This window comes from Coccinella septempunctata, chromosome 5 (assembly GCF_907165205.1).
Source record: "Coccinella septempunctata chromosome 5, icCocSept1.1, whole genome shotgun sequence".
Classification (NCBI taxonomy): domain Eukaryota; kingdom Metazoa; phylum Arthropoda; class Insecta; order Coleoptera; family Coccinellidae; genus Coccinella; species Coccinella septempunctata.
In genome coordinates, this window is record NC_058193.1 from 7,333,836 (window position 1) to 7,358,534 (window position 24,699).

The 24,699-nt window shown below is 36.7% G+C and overlaps 1 protein-coding gene across 9 annotated transcripts in view; it reads left to right on the forward strand.

Annotated features, from left to right (window-relative positions):
- Positions 1-24,699, forward strand: part of LOC123312770 (Ca(2+)/calmodulin-responsive adenylate cyclase-like) — a 210,430-nt gene that overhangs the window by 167,727 nt on the left and 18,004 nt on the right. For 6 of the 9 annotated variants that reach the window (XM_044897244.1, XM_044897245.1, XM_044897251.1 and 3 more), the window contains exons 15-17: positions 5,550-5,890; positions 15,218-16,746; positions 22,584-22,710. In XM_044897244.1, the coding sequence (XP_044753179.1) occupies positions 5,550-5,890; positions 15,218-16,746; positions 22,584-22,710 (1,997 nt within the window). The remainder of the gene's footprint in view (positions 1-5,549; positions 5,891-15,217; positions 16,747-22,583; positions 22,711-24,699) is intronic. The other 3 variants (XM_044897246.1, XM_044897252.1, XM_044897250.1) reach the window with 2 other exon arrangements.

Genomic DNA, 24,699 nt, shown 5'->3' on the forward strand with positions numbered 1-24,699 from the left:
AGTATGAAGCTCTCATAGCTACACAGGGTGGTTCAGCAAAATATTAGAATTTCATGTTTAATCATCAATAAATCAATATTTTTTATTGAATATGATATATTATATGTGAAAACCATTTACAGATGAAGTATATGTAACATATACATTCAATTTAATAATTCAATATTGAGATTTTGCATCGAATCAATGCGTCTAATAATATGGCCAGGGACTGTAAATCATAATTACTTCTCACAAATCCCAATTTTAGTATGAACTTATTAAACAGGCCATACCAGTTTTTAGGTGACTCGCGCAAACCGTATAAAAATTTCTTGAGATTATAGACCATATTTTTCTTTTTGACAAAACCTTCTGGTTGATGAATATAAACTTCTGATTTGACTTCGCTATACAAGAATGCTATACAAGAATTCTACATCCATATGATGAACATTCATTTCCTTTTTGACTGCTAGGTTTAAAAATATACGCAAGGTGGACATTTTTGTTACTGGTGCATAATAGTCATTAATTTCCTCGTTTTGTTCATATCCTCTCACTACTAATCTTGCTTTGAAGTTATTTTCAGACTTTCTCTTGTAGACCCATTTCACTGTAAGTATATTCTTATTTTTCGGTTCTGGAACTAGCCCCAGGTATTTGATTCATTCAATGAATTAAACTCCTTTATCATGGCATTTTTCCAATTTTCTTGATCCACAGAATCCATTGCTCCATCGATAGATTTCAGACTATCTAAATCAGCCAAATTTACAGAAATTACAAAATCATCATATCTACTTGGGACTTTTCTTTCTCTGACTGGTCTTTCATTCAAGTTTTGTTCACTAGCTATTGCAGCTATATTGTCATTATTTTCTTCGTCTTCATTTATTTGAATGCAATCAATTCCTGGCTCCACAATTTCAACATTTCGAGCTAACTCCACTCTTCCATCAACCAGGACCCTATAACCTAAGTCAAAATATCCAATTAAAATGCCCTTCTTCGCTTTGTCATCTGATGTTGTCCTTTTTTCGTCAGGAATTCTAATATTAACTGTGCTTCCATAGATATTTAAATTTTTCGCGCTAGGTTTTCTACCAAAAAAGATTTCAAAAGGGGTTTTACATTCGAAGGTATGTCCAAATATTTAACATCAGAATGTACTATTTCACCACAATATCTGGCTCTTCTTCGTTCAGTTGAATATTCTTTATTTGACAGTTTACTTTCAAGACAAACTTCACACTTCATATACTCATTTTCAAAAAAATCTGGTAAATCATTCATATACTTATCACGACACATTATATTTAGATTTTTAAAGTTTACATGACCTAGAACACGGTATAGTCTTTCTTCAGTTGTCATATTCTTATTTATATAGTTTGCTGAAATCTCCTTTCTATTCTTTTGAACTTGACATATTACAGGAAATATTTTTTTTTTTGCAGAAAAGAGAAACTTATTTTTACTGTTATAAACTTCCACGTAATCATTTTTAAAGATAACTGAATTACCGGCTAATGTTATGGCACTTTCACTCAATAAATTTCTTCCAATATCAGCGACATAATAAACATTTCTAACATCAACCAGAATGTTTTGGTTTCCAAATTTAAATTCACACCTTATATTACCTATAATGTATATGTATCAATGATATATTACCTATATCATTGAGGCCTTAATTATATTTGAATTTCCTAACTTGACTTCTACTTCATTCTTTAAAAATCTAGAGGTGTAAAAATATTGGTCAGTTTTTACAATGTGATCAGTACATCCACTATCGATTAACCATTCCATAACTTACCTTGTTCCATATTAGCAGAATTTACATCAACATTAAAAAGTTCCTAGCATTTTCTTGCCCATCTTGAATTTCTGAACTTCCACTTCCATAAGCTCCACGACCTCTGCCATAACCATTTCTACCTCTTGTCGAGCCACGTCCTCGATGAAATTCTTGGTGTCCTCTGCTCGGGTAGCCTCCACGACTGGGTTGTCTCGAACCTTGACCATTTCTATAACAATTTTGGCGCATCCTTCCATAGTTCCAACATAATTTCGGTTCCTCATTATTTGTGTGGTAAGATTTCTTGGCATTTGATAATCTAGTGTTGAGTGCTTGGGAATTGGTATTTTTGTCTTCTTTTGGTTCTGTTTCCTTCTCAGTAGTTTCGGTTATTTCATTCTAGCTCATTAGTTTTTCCTGTATGTATTCAACTGTTCGATTCTATTCGGGCAGGGAATCTAGATCATCATTTAAATGTCTACAGTTCTTTGGCAAAGCCATTATTAGGAAGATTAATTTTCTCTTTCTTGACACAATGAAGTCATCGAAGAACTTTTCTATTTGGGCCTTGATGGAGTTTTCATTTAGTTTCATCAAATTCAGCTGTCTTTCTAAGAGTAACTGTTTGGATTCACTCTTTTTCAAATATATAAAATCTAGTTTATCAAGAATTTCCTTCGGCTATTCCATATCCGCCATAATCGAGGCAGTCAGGGCCAATGAAAAATAATACATAACTTTGGTCCCTCCAATCTGCTTGCTTTATTGTATCTGGGCGATACATAAATTTATTTCTCCAATTTTCGTAGGATATATTTTTGTCGAACAGAACCACAAATGCATTCTCCTTAGCCATATTTACATAGTTCATCAACAATACCTCTTTTTTGATAAATCAGATGAACCACGCTCTGCTACCATGAAAAGAAATTCCCAGAATATTTCTTTTACAACTTTATTCATTCAAAACATATCCGTCAATAAAAATGGCGTCTTAGCTTGGCGTCTCTTCCACAGAACATTTCAATAATGTACGTAAGAATTTCTCTATTTTCAATAAATCACATTTTTTCTTAAAATCGCCATACGGGGTAGGAAACTGGGAGCAATGACAGGGTGAGTCTTTGACTCGTGTAAATATTTTAGCAGATTTTAGATTCTTGAGGTCTAAAGAAACACTTTCTCCCATTTTTGTCGAATCGGCTTGGTTCAGAAGATACAGGGTGTTGAAAAACACATGAAAAATAATGTTATTTTCAGTTCTATCTCTGAGTTTTATCGAATGAAATGAATTTCAACTATTTGATGAATCTTTTTCGAACACAAGATATCACCCCCGTTTTCCAGTTTTCTCATTATGGCCATTACGTACATTGAACTCTAACTCTTTTAGAGTTCAATGATTACGTACAATACAAATACCAAAAATAAAAAAAACCCAAGTCTTGGAACTGAGTTGAGCGATATCTAATGGATATTTGGACGTTTTGTAAAATAAAAGTATTCGTCATATTTTCGTGTATAATGCGGCGTTTTCGAGTAACTTGGCGTTTAAAAATAAAAAAAATTGTGAAATTCAAAAAATTGGGTACTTCGACCGAATGCAACTCTTTTTAAAAGATCCACAGATGTATAGTGTCACAGATTTAGCTTGTTATGCAGAGGGTAATTTTGTTTTTCAGGGGGGGCACAGCTCATTATGAAAACTTAAAATGGATATCTTTTATTGGGCCGAATCGGAAAAAATGGTACAGGAAAGAAGTATTTCTTTTGACCTCATGAATCTACTGTTGAAATATTTTCACGATTCGAAGACTCACCTTGTATATATAAATATACTACATTCACCAGGTCCGTCCGTCATTGAACTGGGGATAATCTGGTCAGCCTAACCTATTCCTTATCCATCACTTCATAGTTTATTTCTGCTAATTAAATGACTTAAAAATAAATTATTGTTAAAGACCCATCCTTGAGTTACACTTCAGAAAACTGATGTATTCGATCAAATAAAAACTAAAATTAACATTCAATAATGTATATTCAATTGATTGATTCAGAAAGATTCAAAATTAACTTCGTTATGAGATTAATTGCCGAATGCACCGTTTGATTAATCTTCGTTTAAGCTCTAAAACGACGTTGAAGCATAGAATCTCTAAGGAAAAAAATACGTTTAAAGAATTAATCTCGTTTAATGAAACGGCGCATATGGTCATTAAAGAGTGTTAAATATCAACAAGGGAGAAAAATTATTGTTGTCACTATCAAGGAAAAAATCAGTTCTCGGCAACCAGGATGGTGCCATACAATATTATTCGGCGGATTGAATAAATGAATCTTTAAGTTCACGCAGATATCGAAGAAATGATGAAATTCATCGTACAGGGTGATTTCGCGAACTTTCAGTAACTGTCCAAATTTATGTGATTCAGTCCTGAAAATCAAATGATATTTGATTACAGTTTCGGGAACTTCATGGAAGCTATCTTCATTTCAAATTTCGGAAAAATCGGTGATTCCGTTCAGGAGATAGAGTGGTTTCAATTTCCATTCAAATTTGAGAAACACCCTATCAACCTAGAACTCCTAGATATTTCATATAGGGGTTTTTCGTGATCCTCTAGGTGTTTTCTATCTCACATTAAAATGTTTCCCATTTTATCCGGGACACTCTGTATACAATGACTTGCCGTTGACCTCAAAATAACAAGTCAGCTTAATGTACACGAAATCGTCCGTTGATGAAATAAATCGGACTGGAAGATATCTACACATTCAATATACCATGGAGAACGTGTCGACATCGGTGGTGAGTAGCGACAGACCGGTTTCGCTCTTGTTTGAGCTCGTCAGTGTCACATAACTCAACCAAACGATACCGACTGAATTAAGCAGAGGACCTTTTTTGGAAGCCAGCGTCGGCATCGAAGTAATAAACAAATCGATGCGAGATGTGGCTGTCAACGACCTAAGCTTTCTCATATTTGCCACTCAAAGGTAGATATCTGCGTACACTTCTTTTCTCCCAACACAGTGTTCTGCAACTACTCCAGTCTGGAGTCTGATGCTGACTGGGGGAGGTCGAAATCCGTCAGAATGCCGAATGGCCAAACTTCATCAATCCGTATATGCGTTTCGCTTAAACCGGACGTATTTCTACCTCCCCCAGTCAGCATCAGATTCCAGACTGGAGTAGTTGCAGAACACTGTGTTGGGAGAAAAGAAATGTACGCAGATATCTACCTTTGAGTAACCATGTATCAGAAAGCTTAGGTCGGACAGAGGATAATATATTTACTTCAATTCCATTGAAGTGGATATTAAAGCGCTCGCTCCGCACGTACAGTAAAACATCTAGATCGTTAATAGCCCTCAATACTAAAATAGACTGTAGAGTTTTTTTAGGAGTTTGCGCTGTAATTGTGTAATTTTGTATCACTACTAGGCTTGTTCGTAGAGTGGTTCATAACGGTTGTGAACTGTATAGAGCAAGCGCAAATGCATTTTCGCTACCCTAAAATGTAATTGCACTTGGTGTGTACAGTTCACAACTGCTGTGAACCACTCTACGAACAAACCTACTATCAATTCCAAGCTTTTCTTTTTGGAAATTGGTTTTGAAATTATATGTGGGAGATAGGAATTAGGTTTATATTTATCATAAAAACATTTATTTCAATTTTATATACCACATTGGAGTTGCTATTGAAAAATTTTTCCAAAGTTCAAATATTGCTTGCAAACTGAGTATCTGATTTTTCAGGTATAAATGCAATATATGGGGGCGTAGCGACTCCTTTAGCACTGCTCCAACCTACAGAGCAGAGCACTAGTCGACCACCAAACGCCAATAGATCTAATTGTAGAGATGATAACCATAATAATGGTTTGAGAAGTTCTATGCGATTACCGCCGCTTAAGCAAACTGTGCAAAGACAGAGATTGCATGGAAATAATGGCTGCGAAAACGAGCCTTTGTTACCTTCCCTCTTTTATAAATCCAGAAATAGCAAACTTTTACCTCAGGAAAATAATTTACCACCTCCTCCTTTGCCACCACATAAAAATAGTTACCACCAATACTCTATGCAGAATCATCCTCAGGTAAAAAAAAGATCGCTAGGTCATTTGAAATATATTAAAATTTGTCGGCTTTTGTGTTTAGTGTATTTATTTTAGCAATGTCACTCATAAAAATATATCACAAACGAACCTTCGACAACCAATTTCAAGTAAAATCACTCTTTTTTTAATAGATTCGACAATCAAAAAATATTTTTATCAAGACTGTAAGTAAGTATGGCAATCTATGTGAAATCATTTTCTTAGAGTTCATTTCTTAGTTTCGAACCATGTTATATAGGTCACTAACTCTGAAGCAATTAAAAGTTGATTGACAAACACTCAGTTGTAGGAACGTCCATTAATACATTAATGATCCCTTTAAAAGTTTTTGTTTCTAACGGAGGATTAATACTACAGAGTAAAAAACTTATGACCCAATTTTGCATCGTAAAACTCACATTACATCCAGTTCCTTGACGTAAGACTAAGACTACTTTTCTCGTTTTCGTTCTCGTTTTTCATCTAAAATCTCTACTATTCCGCGATGTTGAGCCTTTATAGTTGGTCCAGCCATTCATAAATGTTGGAAGAGGAAACAAGTGCAAGAATTATAACCACAAGAAAAGACTTTTGAAATGATTATGAAGAGTTCTGATCGAGATTCAGGTTCAATAAACCTTTTTTTTTTTTCATATTCTGATTTCAATAAGATACCTTATTTCAAAAGTTATTTATAGCCTTGAGATATTAAAGGCTCCTTTCAGATTTTGTAGGCTGTAATAAAGCTTTAGGGAGACTAATATTCTGAAAGAGTTAAGAAAGCTATCACGATCTCAACGTTTAATCAGAGCGATGGCAACTTCACACAAGAATGAGTAATGCCACCAAACTGCGCAAGAGTTTTACGAGGGGGATAGATGGAAGAGGCGAAATCGACATTTAATTTAGGATAGGTTATAGTGAAGAGTGTTGAGGACATAACCTATACAGGGTCTTTCTTTCTTGACTTCACCCAAAATCAAAAGATATATTCATGAAATTCATTTTCAGTGAGTTTATTTTCAAGTTTTTGCCGATTGTAACATAAGTAGCTATCAACCAGGCGGTTTCAAATGGCATGCCAATAAGTTATCACATATTTTGATATCCTTCGAATATTGATGTGATTTTTCGTTCCTGACACATTTTGAAGCTTTCAGGTATATTTGAGCTTTAAGAAAAATATTTCTTATCTGGGATGATAACAAAACTACTTGTTACCTATCGTTAGAAGGATGAAATTTTCAGGGGATATAATGAAGCCATATTGTATTATACGTTTTTCAATCTGATTTTGTGGAAAAAATATATATTACTGGGTATTCACAAAAATACCGAGTTTTTATGCTAAAAACTAAGAAAATATCCTACCAACCATATATATCTTAAATTTTGGGTATGATTGTTTTAGGGATAATATTTAATCAACCATTCTCGAGATATTAAAGAAAAAACACTTTGGTAACTCGTTCAATCATCACAAAATCACAGTTGCATTTCGTAAAATGCGTAAAACTTGAAAATTATTTCAGTGATAGACGAGATGCTGCCCTAAGATAATTCTGACCGATTTTTTCGAGGCATTCACGCATCTCAGAAATGCTTCGTGTCTTTCTAGGGCGTTTTAATTAATGCGTAAATTCATTAGGCCCGGTTGCTGTCCGGGATTAAAGTTGATCCTAGATTAATTTTGATATTTCCGTTCTGTCAGGTTAATCTAAGATCAACTTAAATCTCGGCTTAATCCTGAACTGAGCAACCGGCCTTAGAGGTTTTTATAATTCGAAGCTAAACTAATTGCATTTCTGACTCATTGTTTACAGTCCTTTTATAAGTTTGGAAAGTTGCATATACCATATATCCTTTCCCAAATATCTACTATTCTAAAGGCGTAAAATCTAATTTCCAGTAATTTCTAAATCTGTAGATAGATTATTCTCTATGCATCTAAAATCAGAATGACGAAATGCGAGGCTTAAAACCTGATCACAACAATTTCTATTGTTCCTGAAACCCCCTTGACGATTTTGGAAAGCGTCTTCTAGAGACGATTCAATCCTAAAAAGAGTAAGCCTCTCTTAAATGTTGAAAGAAATACTCAATAAACTAATGGGTCGATAACTACTGGGATCAGAAGAATTCTTTCTACGAAATATAATTCGATGGGAATCCAAATATGTGATAATTTATTGGGAATGCCAATTAAGAAAAGGAAATGGAAAGCTACTTCCTGTATAACCAGAAATTACAAAAACTCGAAAATAGCTCGTTATCTCTGATTACGCACTGAAAATGATATTCGCGAGATAATTTTTCTCATTTTCGGTAAGTTTAAGAAATTGTAAATTCTTGAACACACATAAGGTCCTTTCGTTTGCATAAAAAGTGTCATTTTCATTCATTGCTGTATCCCGTTACCGGGAATAAATCTACAAAAAGAAGAAGAAAAAAAAATTCGAACAGACTTGTAACTTCTTAGTGCTAGTTGCGACTGTGTGCCCTCCTGTGACTAAAGAGACCCAACCGTGACCTGCAGATCCTTCCACACTCAGGGCATGGATAGTCTCCAACCAGATCTGGCCGCCGCTGTATCCTTCTCGATTCTCCATTATAACTGTGGACCAAAGACCTCCACTGTGACCTGTCCAACGCTAGTTGGTCCCAGTTATGATTAGCATTAACTGATTTTAGGGATTGATGTAGTGTATCCTTAAACCGCTTATACTGGCCTCCTGGTTTCCGGGCTCCCTCAGTGAGTTCGCCGTATAGAGCTATTTTGGGGAGTCTTGTGTCTTGCATCCTCAGAATGTGGCCGCTCCATCTGAGTCGGGCCCTCGTTACTTGAGTCTCAATTGTTGTACAACTCGCGCGCTGCAAGACTTCTGCATTCGAAACTTTGTGGAACCATCTGATGTGCATTATCTGTCCTAGATGACGTTGCTGCGTCTGTTCAAGCTGTTTAATATGTCGCCTGTAGGGAGTCCAGCTTTCGCTTCCGTAAAGAAGCGTTGGGAGGACCACTGCTCTGTAAACAGCTGTCTTGGTCTTCAGATTGAGGTCGTGATTTTGGAACACTCTGTCCTTCAGCTTCCAGAATGCCCTTGATGCCGAATTGATACGGTTGTGTATTTCCGTGTCAAGGTTAGCCCTAGTATTTATGAATCTTCCCAAGTATTTGAACTGCTCGACCTGTTCTAGAGTTTCATTGTCCAGGCTGATATCTGTTTGAAGGCTTTCTGGCGGACTTACCAGGATTTTGGTCTTGTCAATATTGAGTCTAAGGCCTAAAGCTTCGTATATATGTTTATAGGTGTCCATCATTATCTGTAGATCCTCTGAGCTGCTAGCGATGAGTGAACAGTCGTCTGCATATTGAAGTTCCGTGATAAACTTGGTACGGGTTTTTGCTCTGAGGCGCTTCAGGTTAAACAGGCCTCCATCAAATCTGAATCTTATCCCAACACCTCTTACGGGCATGCTCATGTCAGCAATTATCGATACAGCTATGGCGAAAATATTGAACAGTAAAGGCGCTAATACGCAGCCTTGTTTTATTCCAGAGTTGGTTGAGAAATGGTCGGTTGTAGAGCCATTATGCTGTATTTTAGCGGTGTTGTTGGTATGAAGGCTTTTACACACTGCTAGGAATTTTTCGGGTACTCCTAGAAGTGCCATGATTTTCCATAGCGCTCTCCGATTCACCGAGTCGAATGCCTTGCTTAAATCGATGAAGGCTGTATAAATCCTTGATTGTTGTTCACGGGCTTTTTATTGTAGCTGTCGCAGTGTAAAAATTAGGTCCACCGTACCTCGATTTGGTCGAAAGTCGCACTGGGATTCAGGTAAAAGCTTCTCTAAGAGTGGAACCAGACGATTAGCCATAATCTTCGAGAGAATTTTACCGGCCACATTAAGCAACGATATGCCCCTGTAATTGTTGCAATTCGACGTATCGCCTTTGTTCTTATAGAGGTTGATAACTAAAGCGTCTCTGAAGTCTTGTGGCACATCTCCCTGTTCCCAGATCTTGCGGAATAGTATTAGGAGACTATTGACAATGTCATCATCCAAGGCTTTGAATATCTCCGCCGGAATGCCGTCTAGACCAGGTGACTTATCATTTTTCATATTTTTAATCGCGCTTATGATTTCCGACATTGAGATTTCGTCATCAAGCGATGTCATCGGACTATACGCAGGGAGCAGGTCTAAAATGGATAAATCCGAGTCGTTATTTTGATTCAAGACCTGTGAGTAATGCTCCTTCCATCTTTCGAGAATTTTTCTATCATCAGTTAGAATAGCTCCATGAGCATCTCTTATAGGAAAGCTAGCTTTTCTGCTTGGACCGTAAACAGTTTTAATAGCTTCGAAAAAACGCCTGTAGTCATGGTTATCGGCGTAAGCTTGTATTTCCCTAGCTTTTTCTTTCCACCAGCTGTCCTTGATTTTTCTTATTTCTTGACGGACCTCGCGTTTTATGTTTATGAAACCTATTTGGGCTGCAACATCGCCAGGCTTGTTAATTGCGGTTTTCATCGCTTTGTGTTTTGCGTCCAAAAGGGGTGCGATATGAGTTTCGCTGTCGGCAAACCAGTCTGGGGATTTTCGGAAGCGTTCTGTGCCCAGTATTTCTTTCGCTGTATTTGTAAGGGATGATTTGAAACGGAGCCAATGAGTCTCAATGTCGTCGTTATAATCCGGTGGTGTTAGGCTATCTTTGACGGCAGCTGTGAATCTGTCCTTTGTAGAAGGGTTTTGTAGTTTGGATATTTGAAGGCGCTCTCTTAGATACTTCGGCTTGCGTTGGTATTTTGGGCGCATTGAGATTTTCATTCTCGAGATTACCAGCCTATGATCAGTCCAGCACTCCAGATCTGCTCTGGGTTTAGTGACCAACACCTCTTTCAGATCTTTCCTTCTCACGATCACATAGTCGAGGGTATGCCAATGCCCTGAGCGCGGGTGGCGCCAGGTCCCCCTTGAATTGGGTCTCGTAATAAAATAGGTGTTCGTTATACACAGATTGTGTTCTGCACAAAGAGCCAGCAGACGTTTTCCATTCGAATTGATGCTGTCTGTGCCGTGTTTCCCTATTATTCCCGGCCATAGTTCTGAGTCTTGACCTCTGCCCACTCTAGCGTTGAAGTCTCCAAGGAGAATAATTCGTTCCCGTTTTGGGATTTTACTTAATGTAGCAACGAATGTTTCGTAAAAAGTGTCCTTTAAGTTGTCAGAGGAGTTCAAAGTGGGTGCGTATACTGCAATGATGTTCACAAACGTGTTATTCGCTGCAGGAAAACGTAGGGTCATTAAACGTTCTGAGATACCAACTGGATTTTCGGTAAGTTTGGCGGCCAGGTCGTTTCTAATGGCAAAGCCTACGCCATGTTGTCTGATTTCGCCTTCCGGCAAGCCTTTCCAGAAAAAAGTATACGCTTGTTCTACCAAGCTACCTTCGTCCGAAAAGCGTTTTTCGCTTAAAGCAACTATTGCAATGGATGTTCGTTGCAGTTCCTTATCGATTAGGGCAGTACGCCTCTCTGGTCGGTCGGCCTTGGGTTTGTCTAGCAAGGTTCTGACGTTCCATGCTGCAAAAGCTATGTGCTTTTCATTGGTATTTGTTCGATGATTCACTCGCTCAGGCACCCTCCCCCGGAGATCCGAATGGGAGGGTATTTTACCTCCGGATACGAATTTTGTCCTGTTCGACTGATCCATCTTTTTGTAGGAGCTGCGTTAGAAGGTGTTCAAAAGCTGCACTGGTAACGCTGTCAGTGCAACTTTGGTTGCGGCTACGACTAGATTATCTTGTGGCACAGGTATCCTGAGACGACAAGGTCTGAGACGTAACTTGAGCAACGCAGAGAGCCATTTCCTGCTCAAGCCAATGTTTAGGCTACGTAATTGTGAGAAACAGAGTTATACCGCTCATGTTCGGTCGCCAGAGCCTCGTTCGTAAGAACAGGGTGCACCGCGAGTAGGTGAGGTTGGCATTTGAGAGGAGAGGCTATAAAACGCATCCTTCCCCCTTACACCCCAAAAAAAGTGTAACACTTTTCTACACTCGATTTTAGTATTCGTTTGCTGATTTAATTCACACCATTGTAGAGGTGTAGTTTATCTACATCCCCTTTTGACTATGTGTAGATAAACTACACTTCCTCTACACTGGTGTAAATCAAATCGAGTGTAGGAAAGTGCTACACTTTTTATGCAAACGAAAGGACCTATAATTAGATTTTAATGTGTCATCAATAGTTCTGTGTGACTTATTTTCTTTAAATGATTTGATCAAAAATTCAAAGTCACAGCAGAATAATATTATAATATTTCTTTACGCCATGTCAGTTGTACACGAATTATTGAACAACGACATGAACTTTTTCTATCTCTTGCAGAAATAAAACTCCAATACTCATTTTCAGATTCCAAAAAAATTGCGCATATGACTGACGTAACAAATACGAATGATGAATTATGGAAAAAATTCAATTATTGAGCAAATGTATATGACATAATTATTGAAAATAATAACTCAAATTTACAACAGTAATTGTTCAATAATATATGAACACCCAGAACATCAGATAATACAGTCCTAGTGTTTATGACTAACTGAAGTTTCCTCTTTTGCTTCAATTTCTTGTCTATCTGATCAATAACATTACCATAATAGCGCGAGACAAAATTTGACATTGATATTTACCACACTCCATTCACTTTTATTTTAGCACTCGGTTGGCCATGGAAATTTGACATACAGTAGAATCCGCTTATAATGACATTGAGAGGAAATGATAATAACCGGAAGTCACATAAAGCAAAATTGATGATATTTTTTATTGATTTAGTTTGAGAGAAAAACGACAAATTATATGTTTCCTTCATTGAAAAAATTCGAAAATATCAGCTTCTCCTTCAAAAATAAAACTAAATATGAAGAACTTTTTCATTTTTAGAAAAAAAATCAGATATAGCTTGTATCGTCTCAAACCTCTTCCCATGAAAAGGGGTGGGGTGGCTCAAGAAAACGATCGAGCTGTCACTATAACCGGAGGAATTTTCTATGAATAATGTTGTTGTATCTGAAATCATGTCATTGTAAGCGACATGTCATTATAAGCGAAGTCATTAAATCCGAACCCTGTTGTAAGGAGTTTTGAATGAAACCAAACTTAACACTGCCATTGCGTCATAATAAGCGATTGGTCAATATAGCCGGCGTCATAGTAATCGGATTCTACTGTATTTCACTCTGTATAGTTCGAAAATGTGGGGTTATGACGCTTGTCAAAACATTTTTTGATTTTAAATCAACGCTATGTTGCCCGTTCTACGTAAAAGTTTCTGTCACAATGTCGAATCTCTTCGGAAAATATGTGACGAACATTATACAAACTGATTGAAGGCATACCAAATCTAATTATTTGCATGGAAAATACAAGAGATCAGTATAATATCATAATATGCACTAGCTTGAGGAGAGGTAATGTTCGTTATCTTCTTTGGCTAAAGTTTGAATACATTAAATCAGTTGTAGATTTCTAAAATATTAACCCAAAGATGAAATGCATATAATGCAGTGGTTGGGAACTCTCGAAGGAGTTAACAGATTACAAAAATGTTGAATTCTTCAACAAAAATCATCTTGCATCAATGGAAGTAAAAGGGATTAAGGGAAGTTTCGAATCAAGATGAACTCCACCTTTGAACAAAAATTTCACATGAATTAACAGGACAATTGGCTCGTATTTGTGGCTGTTTATCTTACATTGATATAATAATAATAAGGTATTTGTTGGAACCTTAAGACATTTACAATGCATAGGACCAGTCGAACGAAAAATAGAAAAATCAATTTTCGGGAACTTATTCTACGATGACATTCATCGAAAATCCTGTAGTAACGTTTCGCATTAATTCACCCAAACATAAAATTCCTAAATGCCACCTTTTTTTGGGTCTGCCAATAAAAGGAACTTCTTTGTAAACCTCTTCATTCACAATCTTTCTGATTGTGGAAATATTCAGCTGAAATATAAATCGTTTAGATTCAGATGAAACATTATATAAATTCTCTTACATTGAATATGTTCGCTACCGTCTGACGTATTGCGGATTTTAGAATATCAGGGTACAACTATTTGAATGAGCGGACCTGAATTCTAAATAGCACTTCCTGAAACCCTGTCTCTTTTTTCAATCAAATTCGGCATTTTCGTAATAAAAATTGATATTAGAGAGTTGAAGTGCAGCCATGAACGTAAACGTTAACGTTATAATTGACATCTACGCATGCTCATTCGTCCGTTTTTAACGTTAACGTCAGCGTCATCTTTACGGCCTACGTAAACTAGCGGTCTCCCACGTATACCTTAAACATCGACGTACGTTAACCGAACGTTAAACGAGTAGCACCGATGACTTGCGAATGGTCGAATTAGTACTGTTGAATGCAATTCTCGATAACCTCAAACGGTCATTGTTTACATTTCCCGTGTTTTTTCTGATAATTAACGAAAATTATAGGAAATCAGCAGTGATTTGAAAGTTCAGAGTACGTTCAGTACATAAGGAAATGGCTGAAACTCCACTGCGATTCTCATGTCCATAACACTTGAACATTTCATTGATAATAAAATACTTCCAAGTTGAAAATTCTCTTTATTAGAATTAGATTTTCATTAGAACATCAATATTCCAAATATTATTTCAGCTGTCGAGGCTCAATATTGGATAAAAGAGTGTTCACGCGAAACAAAAGCAAAATCCAAATTGATAAGTGATTTGAGATTTTTAACGTCTGACGTTTCGTAATGGCAGCACTTCAACTCAAATTTCATCACAACCCGTAAACGTTATATCTGACGTTATTTCTCACGTTAAATTTTACGTTCAGACTAACGTACTGTGCGCACTTCAACTCTCTATTAGTTGTGGCAACGGCGTTATGATATTAACGACATTTCATGAGTGCCAACCTTACTCCGTTCTAGTTACAAAAACTTGGGAAAATTATTTCATGGCCAACCGACTGCTAAAATAAATGTGAATGGAGTATACACATGATATTATCAAGAGTACTTCAGATATACTTTTTTGACCCATGGAGATATTCTTGCTTTTGTGAACGTTCCTAATGAAAATACGGTTTGTAACATTAAGCTGCCGCCATGACTACAGACCATTGCTAAAATGAATAGACTTTGAGAATGCATATGAAAAAGTCATCACAGAATAGCTGATTTAATCATAATGCTCATTGCATGCATTTTCTCAGTATGTAAAAAATAATGATAATATTAAAACATTGTTGTATTTCAGGATGCAAAATACACCCCACCTTGGCCCAGAGTACCTAATCCATATGCAGTATTGAACCTTCAGCCAACAAATGAACAGAAGCCCTACATGAAGCCATTACCAAAACCCCCTGGAAAAGAATCCCCAAAAAAAAATCATAAAAGAAATTTCGACCATGAAATTGCACCAAGCCCGCCTCATAATAACATTTTCAAATCGAATATTTCTCATAATTATCAATTTTCTTCGCTGGATAAGTCTTCTGAATTATTAAAAAATAAAATTCAAGCAAAGCCGAATATTTTGGGGAATGGAAATAGTTCACTGAACTCGAGGAGTAGTCCACATCACCAACGACGAAATAGTCCTCTTCAGAGGCATTATTCGGATGAAAGTCTTGGGGGTGTATACGCATCTACTCCTTTTCGAAGAATTCACTCTTCAGCTGATGAAATAAGCAGTTTAAATCATTCTCCCAGTATAAGTAGTTCTGATGAAAGTTATAGTAGAACCACAGATGCAGATGTTTCACCATGTGTATCACCACCTTTACCTACTGACACTCAACAGTTCTTATTTCCATCAGATATACAAGTTAATCCCTGTTCTTCCCCTGAAATGTCACCTAAAGCTTCTTTGGACTACATACCACCAAACTGTTCTTTGAAAAATAATTCTATTGAAAGAAATGATACAAAGCTTAATATTGTGCCACCAATTAGTGTGCTAGCTCTTGCAGCGACTTGTGATACTGTAGATTCTACAACAATTTCTGTCATGAAAGAAGGTGAAAGTTTTAAAGCAGATAGTTGTGCCAGTTTTGAATTTCTATCTAAGTCACTGCTGCAACAATCACATGCAGCTTTATTACGGACCATAAGTTCTAATGGTGATGATAGCAAAGACGCTAAACAAAAGAATATAGAGAGGCGGGTCAGGAATGATAGTGACTCAATTGTGGAATGTAATAAACAATATTCGATTCATAAGAATTCTCCTAGTTTCAACGATGCAGAAGAAATAAGACTTCTCCGAGAGGATAACCTTAACACATTCAGTAGCGAGAAGCAGGATAACTGTTGCCAAACTGATAGAAATAATTCGAAACGAACTGCTTTATCCCCTAACGACAAACGTAAAAATTGTGATGAGAATGAAGTTAGTCCATTTGAGCAAGAAATCCAGAAAATGTTGGATGAACAAAATTTGCTGCAGAATATACCACCGAAAATTGAGCTGGATCCAAAAAATAAGGATATTGCTTTGGAGCCTTTTGTAAGGTATGCCACTCCCAATAATAACAACCATCATGTTGGACTGGCAGCTATACAGGCTCTAGCGTTCGGCCTTAGGGTGAACTCACAAAATTCCTGTACTATGAATTGCATTTCGCCTTCGAGAGCAAGCAGCAAAGAGGGGTCTCTTAAGAGATGCGCATCACCTGGGCCATATGAATGTGTTAAACAGCCAAAAGTGTCGTCTCTTGAAAGGTATTTTGCGTCTTTGGATATCTTGAATAAGAACACAGACTCATCTAATCTGAAAAACAGGTAGAGATACTAACTTTTCAAATTTTTTCAATGATATATTACTCTTGATCACAACTTGATATTCAATACAAATATAACTAAGTTTCTCTGTCCCTATGAGTCTTAAAATTATATTGATGTTGAATATCTTTTACACCAATGAATTCAATATACGATATGAATATGCTCACTTATTTCAGTACTGAAGTACTGAAATGAGTAAGCACTTTAGCGTAGTGGCAAGCGGCTTATCTATTTATTAGATTTCTATTACAATTTAGAAATACCGGAAATTCTTCACTTAAAGCATGCCCTAAATCTATGCAAAAGGGCATAAATCTGCTTCCATGATGGTAGGCAATTCAAAAAAGTGATGATAAATAAACGAAACATTTTCCATGTTGCAACAGCCTTGTGCTTTACATTGTTGATTGTACGATGATACACTCGCCCAGGCACTCTGAAGAAAAATCTTGCTCAGAACGAACCATTTTGCTTTGAAATGGCTCCGGATTTTTAAAAACCCGGAAGGAGAAGTGGCTAGATGGATCGAGGGCTGCAGGAATATGACTTCGACGCTGAACACAGAGCGGGGACTGGCCATCGCAATGCAGATACGTTATCAAGAGAGAATTGCAGCCATTGTTCACGCCTGGAAGGGAAGATCGAGTCAAGGCGGACCACCTTAATCGAAGACGACTGGCTACCTCAAGAAACTCAAAGAGCACAAGACAAGTATGAGGTACAATGGGAAAGGTTGATGGAGGTCTTCTAAAGAAAATGAAGATGGATCTGAGCGCAGGCTTCAGTTGATTATGCCGAAGAGTCGAGTGACAGACGTTTTGACCCGACAACATAATGGAACATTGGAATAACTAAGACGTTGGAAAAAGTCAGGCAGCGATTTTATTGGCTAAATTGTAAGAAAGACGTTAAAAATGCAAAGCTTATACTGCTGCTAACGGACCACATGGGGGAGCGCCCACCAAAGAAGCGTAGCACTGACATGGCACATACATGACAAAGGCGATGCATAATTTTCAGATATCGCACATCTGAGTGAAGTGTCACTTGCGTGAAATATGTCGTTCTCAGTTCAAATCTGAAAATTATGCATCGCCTTTGTCATGTATGTGCCATATCAGTGGTACGCTACTTTGGTGGGCGCTCCCACTTATGGTAAGGAAAAAGCACCAATGAAGCAATATAACGTCGGATCCGCTATCGAACGAGTAGCTGTCGACATTGCTGGTCCCTTTCCTGAAACAGACCATGAAAACAAGTATATTTGGGTTGCGATGGACTATTTCACAATGGGTGGAAGCCTTTTCCTAATCAAGAGGCAAGTACGGTAGCTGGTAAATTGGTTAGAATTCTTCTACAGATTTGGAATACCTCTAGAGCTGCGTTGTAATCAAGGACGACGTTATTCCAAGAAGTATTCAGAAAATTAGAGATTCACAAAACAAGGACTACACCTCTTCATCCACAATTAGATGGCATGGTCGAACGAATGAATCGGACCATGGAAAAACATCCCCCCAAAGTAGTTTCTGATCACCAGCGGGACTGGAATGAATATTTACTTATATTCACCATGGCATATAGATGTTGGGTTCAAGAATCTACCAATATAATGTTCGGCCTAGAAATAAGACTGCCTTGTGACCTGTAGTTTGGATATAAACCTGGAGAAACTGGGGAGGACTACGTTAGTAAATTAAAAAACAAGCTGGATTACATTCATGACAAGGTGCGAAATGAAATACAGCAAGCGAGTGACCGAATGAAAATGCACTACGACATCAAGGCTATTGAAGGTGGGTTCACCGCTGGAGATCTGGTGTGGTAACATAATCCACCAAAGAGGAAAGCCAGAGGAATAGCAAGAGTATTCAGAAACAAATTTGGACATAATTGAGTGATTTCACGTCCTCAGAAAGAATTTGAAATTGGGATCACAGGGATAGAACAAAAACCATTAAACAAATTCTTCAACAGCCAACGTTTCGCATATATATTTATGCTTCTTCAAGGCTAAAAAAAACATACAAAGATATAAAACAATTATAAGTGAACGTCAAGGATACACAAGAAAAGACATAACTTACCACATCGAATAACTGTTAGGTTAGAAAAACATTAGCTGAATATCAGGTACATACAGGTGAAGTCTGCATCAAGACATTACGGTTTATAAATATAATTCGGAATACTGTAAAGGTCCACAGGTTATCGAAAACAAATCCACAAAATTTCACCCTAACAACAAAATATTCCACCGCGCAAGGAGACAATTATTATGGATCAGTCATATGTCATAAAACGTCACAATCGATAAAATCAATGCAATCGCCAGAAATCAAACTGAAATAATGCAGCGGTGTAGAAATTCACACTTCAATTCCATATATTAACTCGAAATATTGATCATCTAGAATTTCTGAAACTTTTATGTATATAGAATAGGTTCGAATATTGTGAACTTAGAGATATAGTGTCTATCCTAGAGGACTTATCAGCGGTATTTTTAACAGTTGTACTAACACCCACGAGAATCGAGTAAACAGGACTGCTGTTTCCCATATATATCCGACCTATCAGAGAAAATGAACAGATTGTTTAGATCAAAATTATCGGTAAAACTTGCCTGTTATAACTTAAAAACTGTTAATTCTGTTTTAACTAAGCTCAAGGATAAGACTAACAGATTGAAGTGTTCCTGTATAGTTTACAAGATTAATTGTAAAGATTGTGAAAAGTGTTATGTAGGCCAAACTAAAGAGTACATTACTAACCGGCTGAAACAACACGAATATGACTGTCGTAATATTAATATGAACAAGAGGGAAAAAACAGCTTTAGCGGACCACCATTTCGAAAATGGCCATAGCTTTGATTTTGTTGACTTTAAGATTTTGGATGTGGAGGGGAACTATTTCATGAGAAACATAAGGGATATGATTTATATACATTTAAATGAAACTGTTAATTTCAGGACGGACACTATATCTCTAAGTTCACAATATTCGAACCTATTCAATATACATAAAAGTTTCAGAAATTCTAGATGTTCAATATTTCGAGTTAATATATGGAATTGAAGTGTGAATTTCTACGCCGCTGCATTGTTTCAGTCTGATTTCTGGCGATTGCATTGATTTTATCGATTGTGACGTTTTATGACATATGACTGATCCATAATAATTGTCTCCTTGCGCGGTGGAATATTTTGTTGTTAGGGTGAAATTTTATAGATTTGTTTTCGATAACCTGTGGACCTTTATAGTATTCCGAATTATATTTTTAAACCGTAAAGTCTTAATGCAGACTTCACCTGAATGTACCTGATATTCAGCTAATGTTTTTCTAACCTAACAGTTATTCGATGTGGTAAGTTATGTTTTTTCTTGTGTATCCTTGACCTTCACTTATAATTGTCTTATATCTTTGTATGTTTTTCAGCCTTGAAGAAGCATAAATATATATGCGAAACGTCGGCTGTTGAAGAATATGTTTAATGGTTTTTGTCCTATCCCTGTGATCCCAATTTCAAATTTGGACGTTAGAAAGAACTATTGCGACAGCAGTTGGCTGCTGATTCTTGGGAATCGGGGATGCTTTGAAATTGAAGGCTGAGGGTAGGTTCATTTGTTACCTAGTCACCAAGCAGCATTGCCATCAGAAGCCAATCTATCAGAATCTGTGAACAGCACTGCATAGCTTGAAAGAAAACCTTCAACGCTTTAAGGTTAGGAAATTAGCTGTTTCCAAGCTCGGTTGTGGACTGGACCTGTTGAATTGGCGGGATGTGCGAAGCATGCTGGAGGTGGTATTTCAGAAGACTGGTATACGGATCCTAGTATGCAATTTCAACCCGAAGCAAACCAAGGAGCCTAGCAAAACCGTGGAGTGCTACTTCCATCAGAAGGGCTACTGTAGGAATGGTGATGATTGCAGGTTTCGCCACGGTCCTCGGAGAAAATCACGGAATCTGTTCTGGGACAGAACAGGCTTAAGAAGGGGACAGTACAACCAGTTCCTGTTCCTTCTAGAAAGTACGGGAGGCCGCGAGAATGTTTGCTGCGCCTATATAAGCTCAGCGTAGGGGCAGGACAGGACAGTACAGTTTACAGTGCAAGCAACGGACGAGTGGAAGTAAATACAATTGGAAATGAAAAGTAGTGACATAGTTAGTTTGTTAGTTATTAGTGTTAGTATAAGTGTAAATAAATTGTCCGTTAGACGTTTTAATTGAGAGAATTTGAGAAGAAAACGTTTCGATACTAAAGAAAATTGTATTAAACTACGCACAATCTAGAATTCAAAATACGTTCATACGGAATACTTTAACAAATGATTCTATCAGAAATATCTTGGAAGTATATGTTCTTCGTCATGACCATCTTAATCATATAACTTTTATTTTTAGAGAAACTCATTTCACGAAAGACACGAAATATTTTTAGTTTTACACCAAGATCAATATTCTGAAAAGAAAGATGTATGGTCCATTCAAGAATTACTGACATCTCGGGTGGCTATGGAAAATAGAATTTGAGTTGGTAATAGCCCACAAGATTTTATGTTGTAGAATTCAGATTGGTATTGAGAATAAACATTGACCTAAAGACCTATTATATATCTAATTACATACCGAAGATAATTTGAATTTTGTACTGCTATTTATGTATAACAAATTGTATCAATTTTGAATGCATATTAATTTGCACTGAATTCGAATACCTACTCCTTCTATTCAAATACTTTTCTAAGCTATATTTCTATACATTCCATATCCGTGATTGAAACTATCAAAGAACTATCAAGAAATTATTCGAGAGCTTTTGTGGAGCTGTGTGTGGACTTTCGAGGCCGACAGGGATGTCACTCATTCTTGAATGGACCATAAATATATTCCCTATTCAAAACTACTTGAACATTCCGCTATCTCTGAGCGAACTGCTGCATCTTGAGAGAAGCAAAAAATGACAAATGAAAGACGAATAACCGGCAAATACTCTCAACCCAGGAGCAAGATCGGAAATGAGATTGACGTATACCTAACGCAAATTAAAAAAAAAATCTATATCGGTCATCAGTTTGACAAAAGTGAGATTAGCTCAGATCACAGACAGGGGTGGGTAATACTGACTCAAAAAATCGATAGCGAAGTTTTTAGACTCGGTATTCATGATGTTCGTTTTATTATGGTGTTCGAAAAGAAAGATCTCCTGGCCTGCTAACTGAGTGTTTCGACCGAGAGTACAATTTTTGAAAATCCAAGTTTCGTTGAAGATAATGGTCACAATTTTCTGTACCATACAAACCTTTTGAAGACAGTTAGATTCAATTCCCTCCTGGATTATCTACAAAGAACGTTTTGTGTAATATCTTCCACAAATATGTACAATCATTAGCCCAATCACAGTGATATGTGCCTCTGACACAAATGCAAATTTCATAACACAACATCGAGTGAGGTCGAACACTATTTTCATATGTACATGTCATATGTCAGATTGCATATATATATATATATATAGCAATTTGGTCAAAGTTATCGACATTTCAACAACTCCGACCATATGGTCGAAGTGAGTTCGTCGAAGCATCTAATATTTGAATACGCCTTTCTTATTCTTATGATTTTCTTATGAAATCTCTACCTGAGTTGAATATTTCTGTACTATAATGTTCTATTTTGTGTCATGCTTCATTAACTCACTAACTTATGCTGCTTGCTCATCTCAAAATGCTTTGTTTAACTCTCAACAAAAGAAAATATTTCTATATGTTCATTACGCAAGTAATTTTTTTTTTTTAATTTGATTGAATTATTATTGATTTTGTTGCAGCAAACCAAAAGCAAGTCAAGTTCCTCCTGTCTATGATATGCTAGAAATATGCAAAATAGAGGAGGATAATGATGATGTCGAAAGTTTTGAGAGGGAAGAGAAACGAATGGAGCAAGAAGTCGCTAGGGTATGTCTCACCTGTTAATTTAATCTTTGTATTTTAATTTCTTAGTTCCTTTCGATATCTTTGCAAACCAAACAATCAAGATTTTACCACATATGGTGAAAAATAAAACGTTATAACATCAAAATTTAATGTTTGCTGTGATATCAAAGTATATTTTTTTGTAAGCGATTATTTCAGTCATATCGTATTCAGTTAAATAATAATCGATAAGGTTTTTCATGTAGCATGTTCAACAATAATTTGGTAATAATTATCATATTCAATGTTTATTATACGAGGTGTCTTTGAAACACGTTGGTATATTTCGTTGATGTTCCTGTGAATATGGGTCCAGAAATGCTTTCCACGGAAACTCGTACGACCTAAAGATGTCCTCTATATCGATTTTTTTCCAATAAGGGGTACCGCGTGTGAATTCTCCGCTAGATATGCTAGTGTGAGGTCCACAACATAGACTCAACTATATGATTTATTAATCATCAGTTTATGGTCTCCCATCTAATCACCGTTGCGTTGTTAATAGCAATACTGATGACTGGTATTATAAATATTTTTCAGTATTCCACAAAACAGTCTACATGTTGGGGTGGATTAGAAGATTCCTTCATAATTGTAGGTACCCTAACGATAAACATTGTGGATTTTTATCAGTTGAAGAGATAAATGATGCAGAATTGGTTATTTTTAGATTGATTCAGCATGATTCATTTAGTACTTTGAATGATGCTATAAAGAGTTTGTTTCCTTTTAAGGATGAATCGGGTGTTTTGAGAATAAGAACTAAGTTGGTAAATCTTGAAGATAGTTTTGACTTTCGGTATCCAATTGTTCTTCCCAAGCATCCCTTAGTAGTGAGATTGATACGCGAAGAACATGAAAGAGCTTGCCACGTAGGTGTTCAAGGATTGTTGTGTCGGCTGAGAGAAAAATATTGGATTATTGGTGGACGTAAAACGGTGAGATCGGTTATTTCCAAATGTGTGATATGTAAAAGGTTTATGAGTAAAAGATTGGAAACACTACCTAGTGCACTACCTGAAGATCGTGTTAGGGATGTTTCGGTTTTTGAGGTGATCGGAATTGATCTAACTGGACCTGTCCATTTGAGAGACGGCCGGAAAGCTTGGATTGCTGTTTTCACCTGTGCCGTATATCGAGCAATTCACCTGGAATTGTTAACATCTCTTTCGACCGAAATATTCATACAATCTCTTCGTCGTTTTATTGCTAGAAGGGGTCGTCCAAAAATTATTTATTCTGACAATGGGACTAATTTTGTAGGAGCTTATAATATGTTCAAGAGTTTGGATTGGTCCATTGTGACAAAATTTTGTTCTTTGGAGAGGATCATATGGAAGTTTAATCCTCCAGCTGCTCCTTGGTGGGGTGGATTTTGGGAAAGGTTGATTCGTATATTGAAAAATTTATTACGTAGAACTCTAGGAAAGGCTTCTTTGAACTTCGAAGAAATGTTTACAGTATTGTGTGATTGTGAAGCAGTAATTAATAGTAGACCTATAACTTTTTTGTCTGATTCTGTTGACGATTTATGTCCTTTGACTCCAGCTATGTTCATTCAAGATATAAAGGAAATTGGTGTTAACGATTGCGATGTTGTCGAGTGTAGTAAATTGACCAGACGTGCAAAATACAGGCAAAAGTTAGGTGAACAACTGAGGAAAAGGTTTCGAATTGAGTATCTTGGTCAATTGAAACATCGTTTCAAAACACAATCCGTGAGACAGTTGAAAGTTGGGGAGGTTGTATTGGTTGGAAATGATAATTCCAAAAGAGGAGATTGGCCATTAGCTTGTGTTACGGAATTATTTCCTGGTAAGGATGGTTCGGTAAGATTGGTACGTTTACGTACAAGTGCAGGAGAAATTCTTCGGTCAGTTCAAAGAATTTTTCCATTAGAATTAGACTCGTATGAGGAAGAAACAGAAATATCCAATATCAAAGATAAAGAGCATGAAACTCAGGTATCAG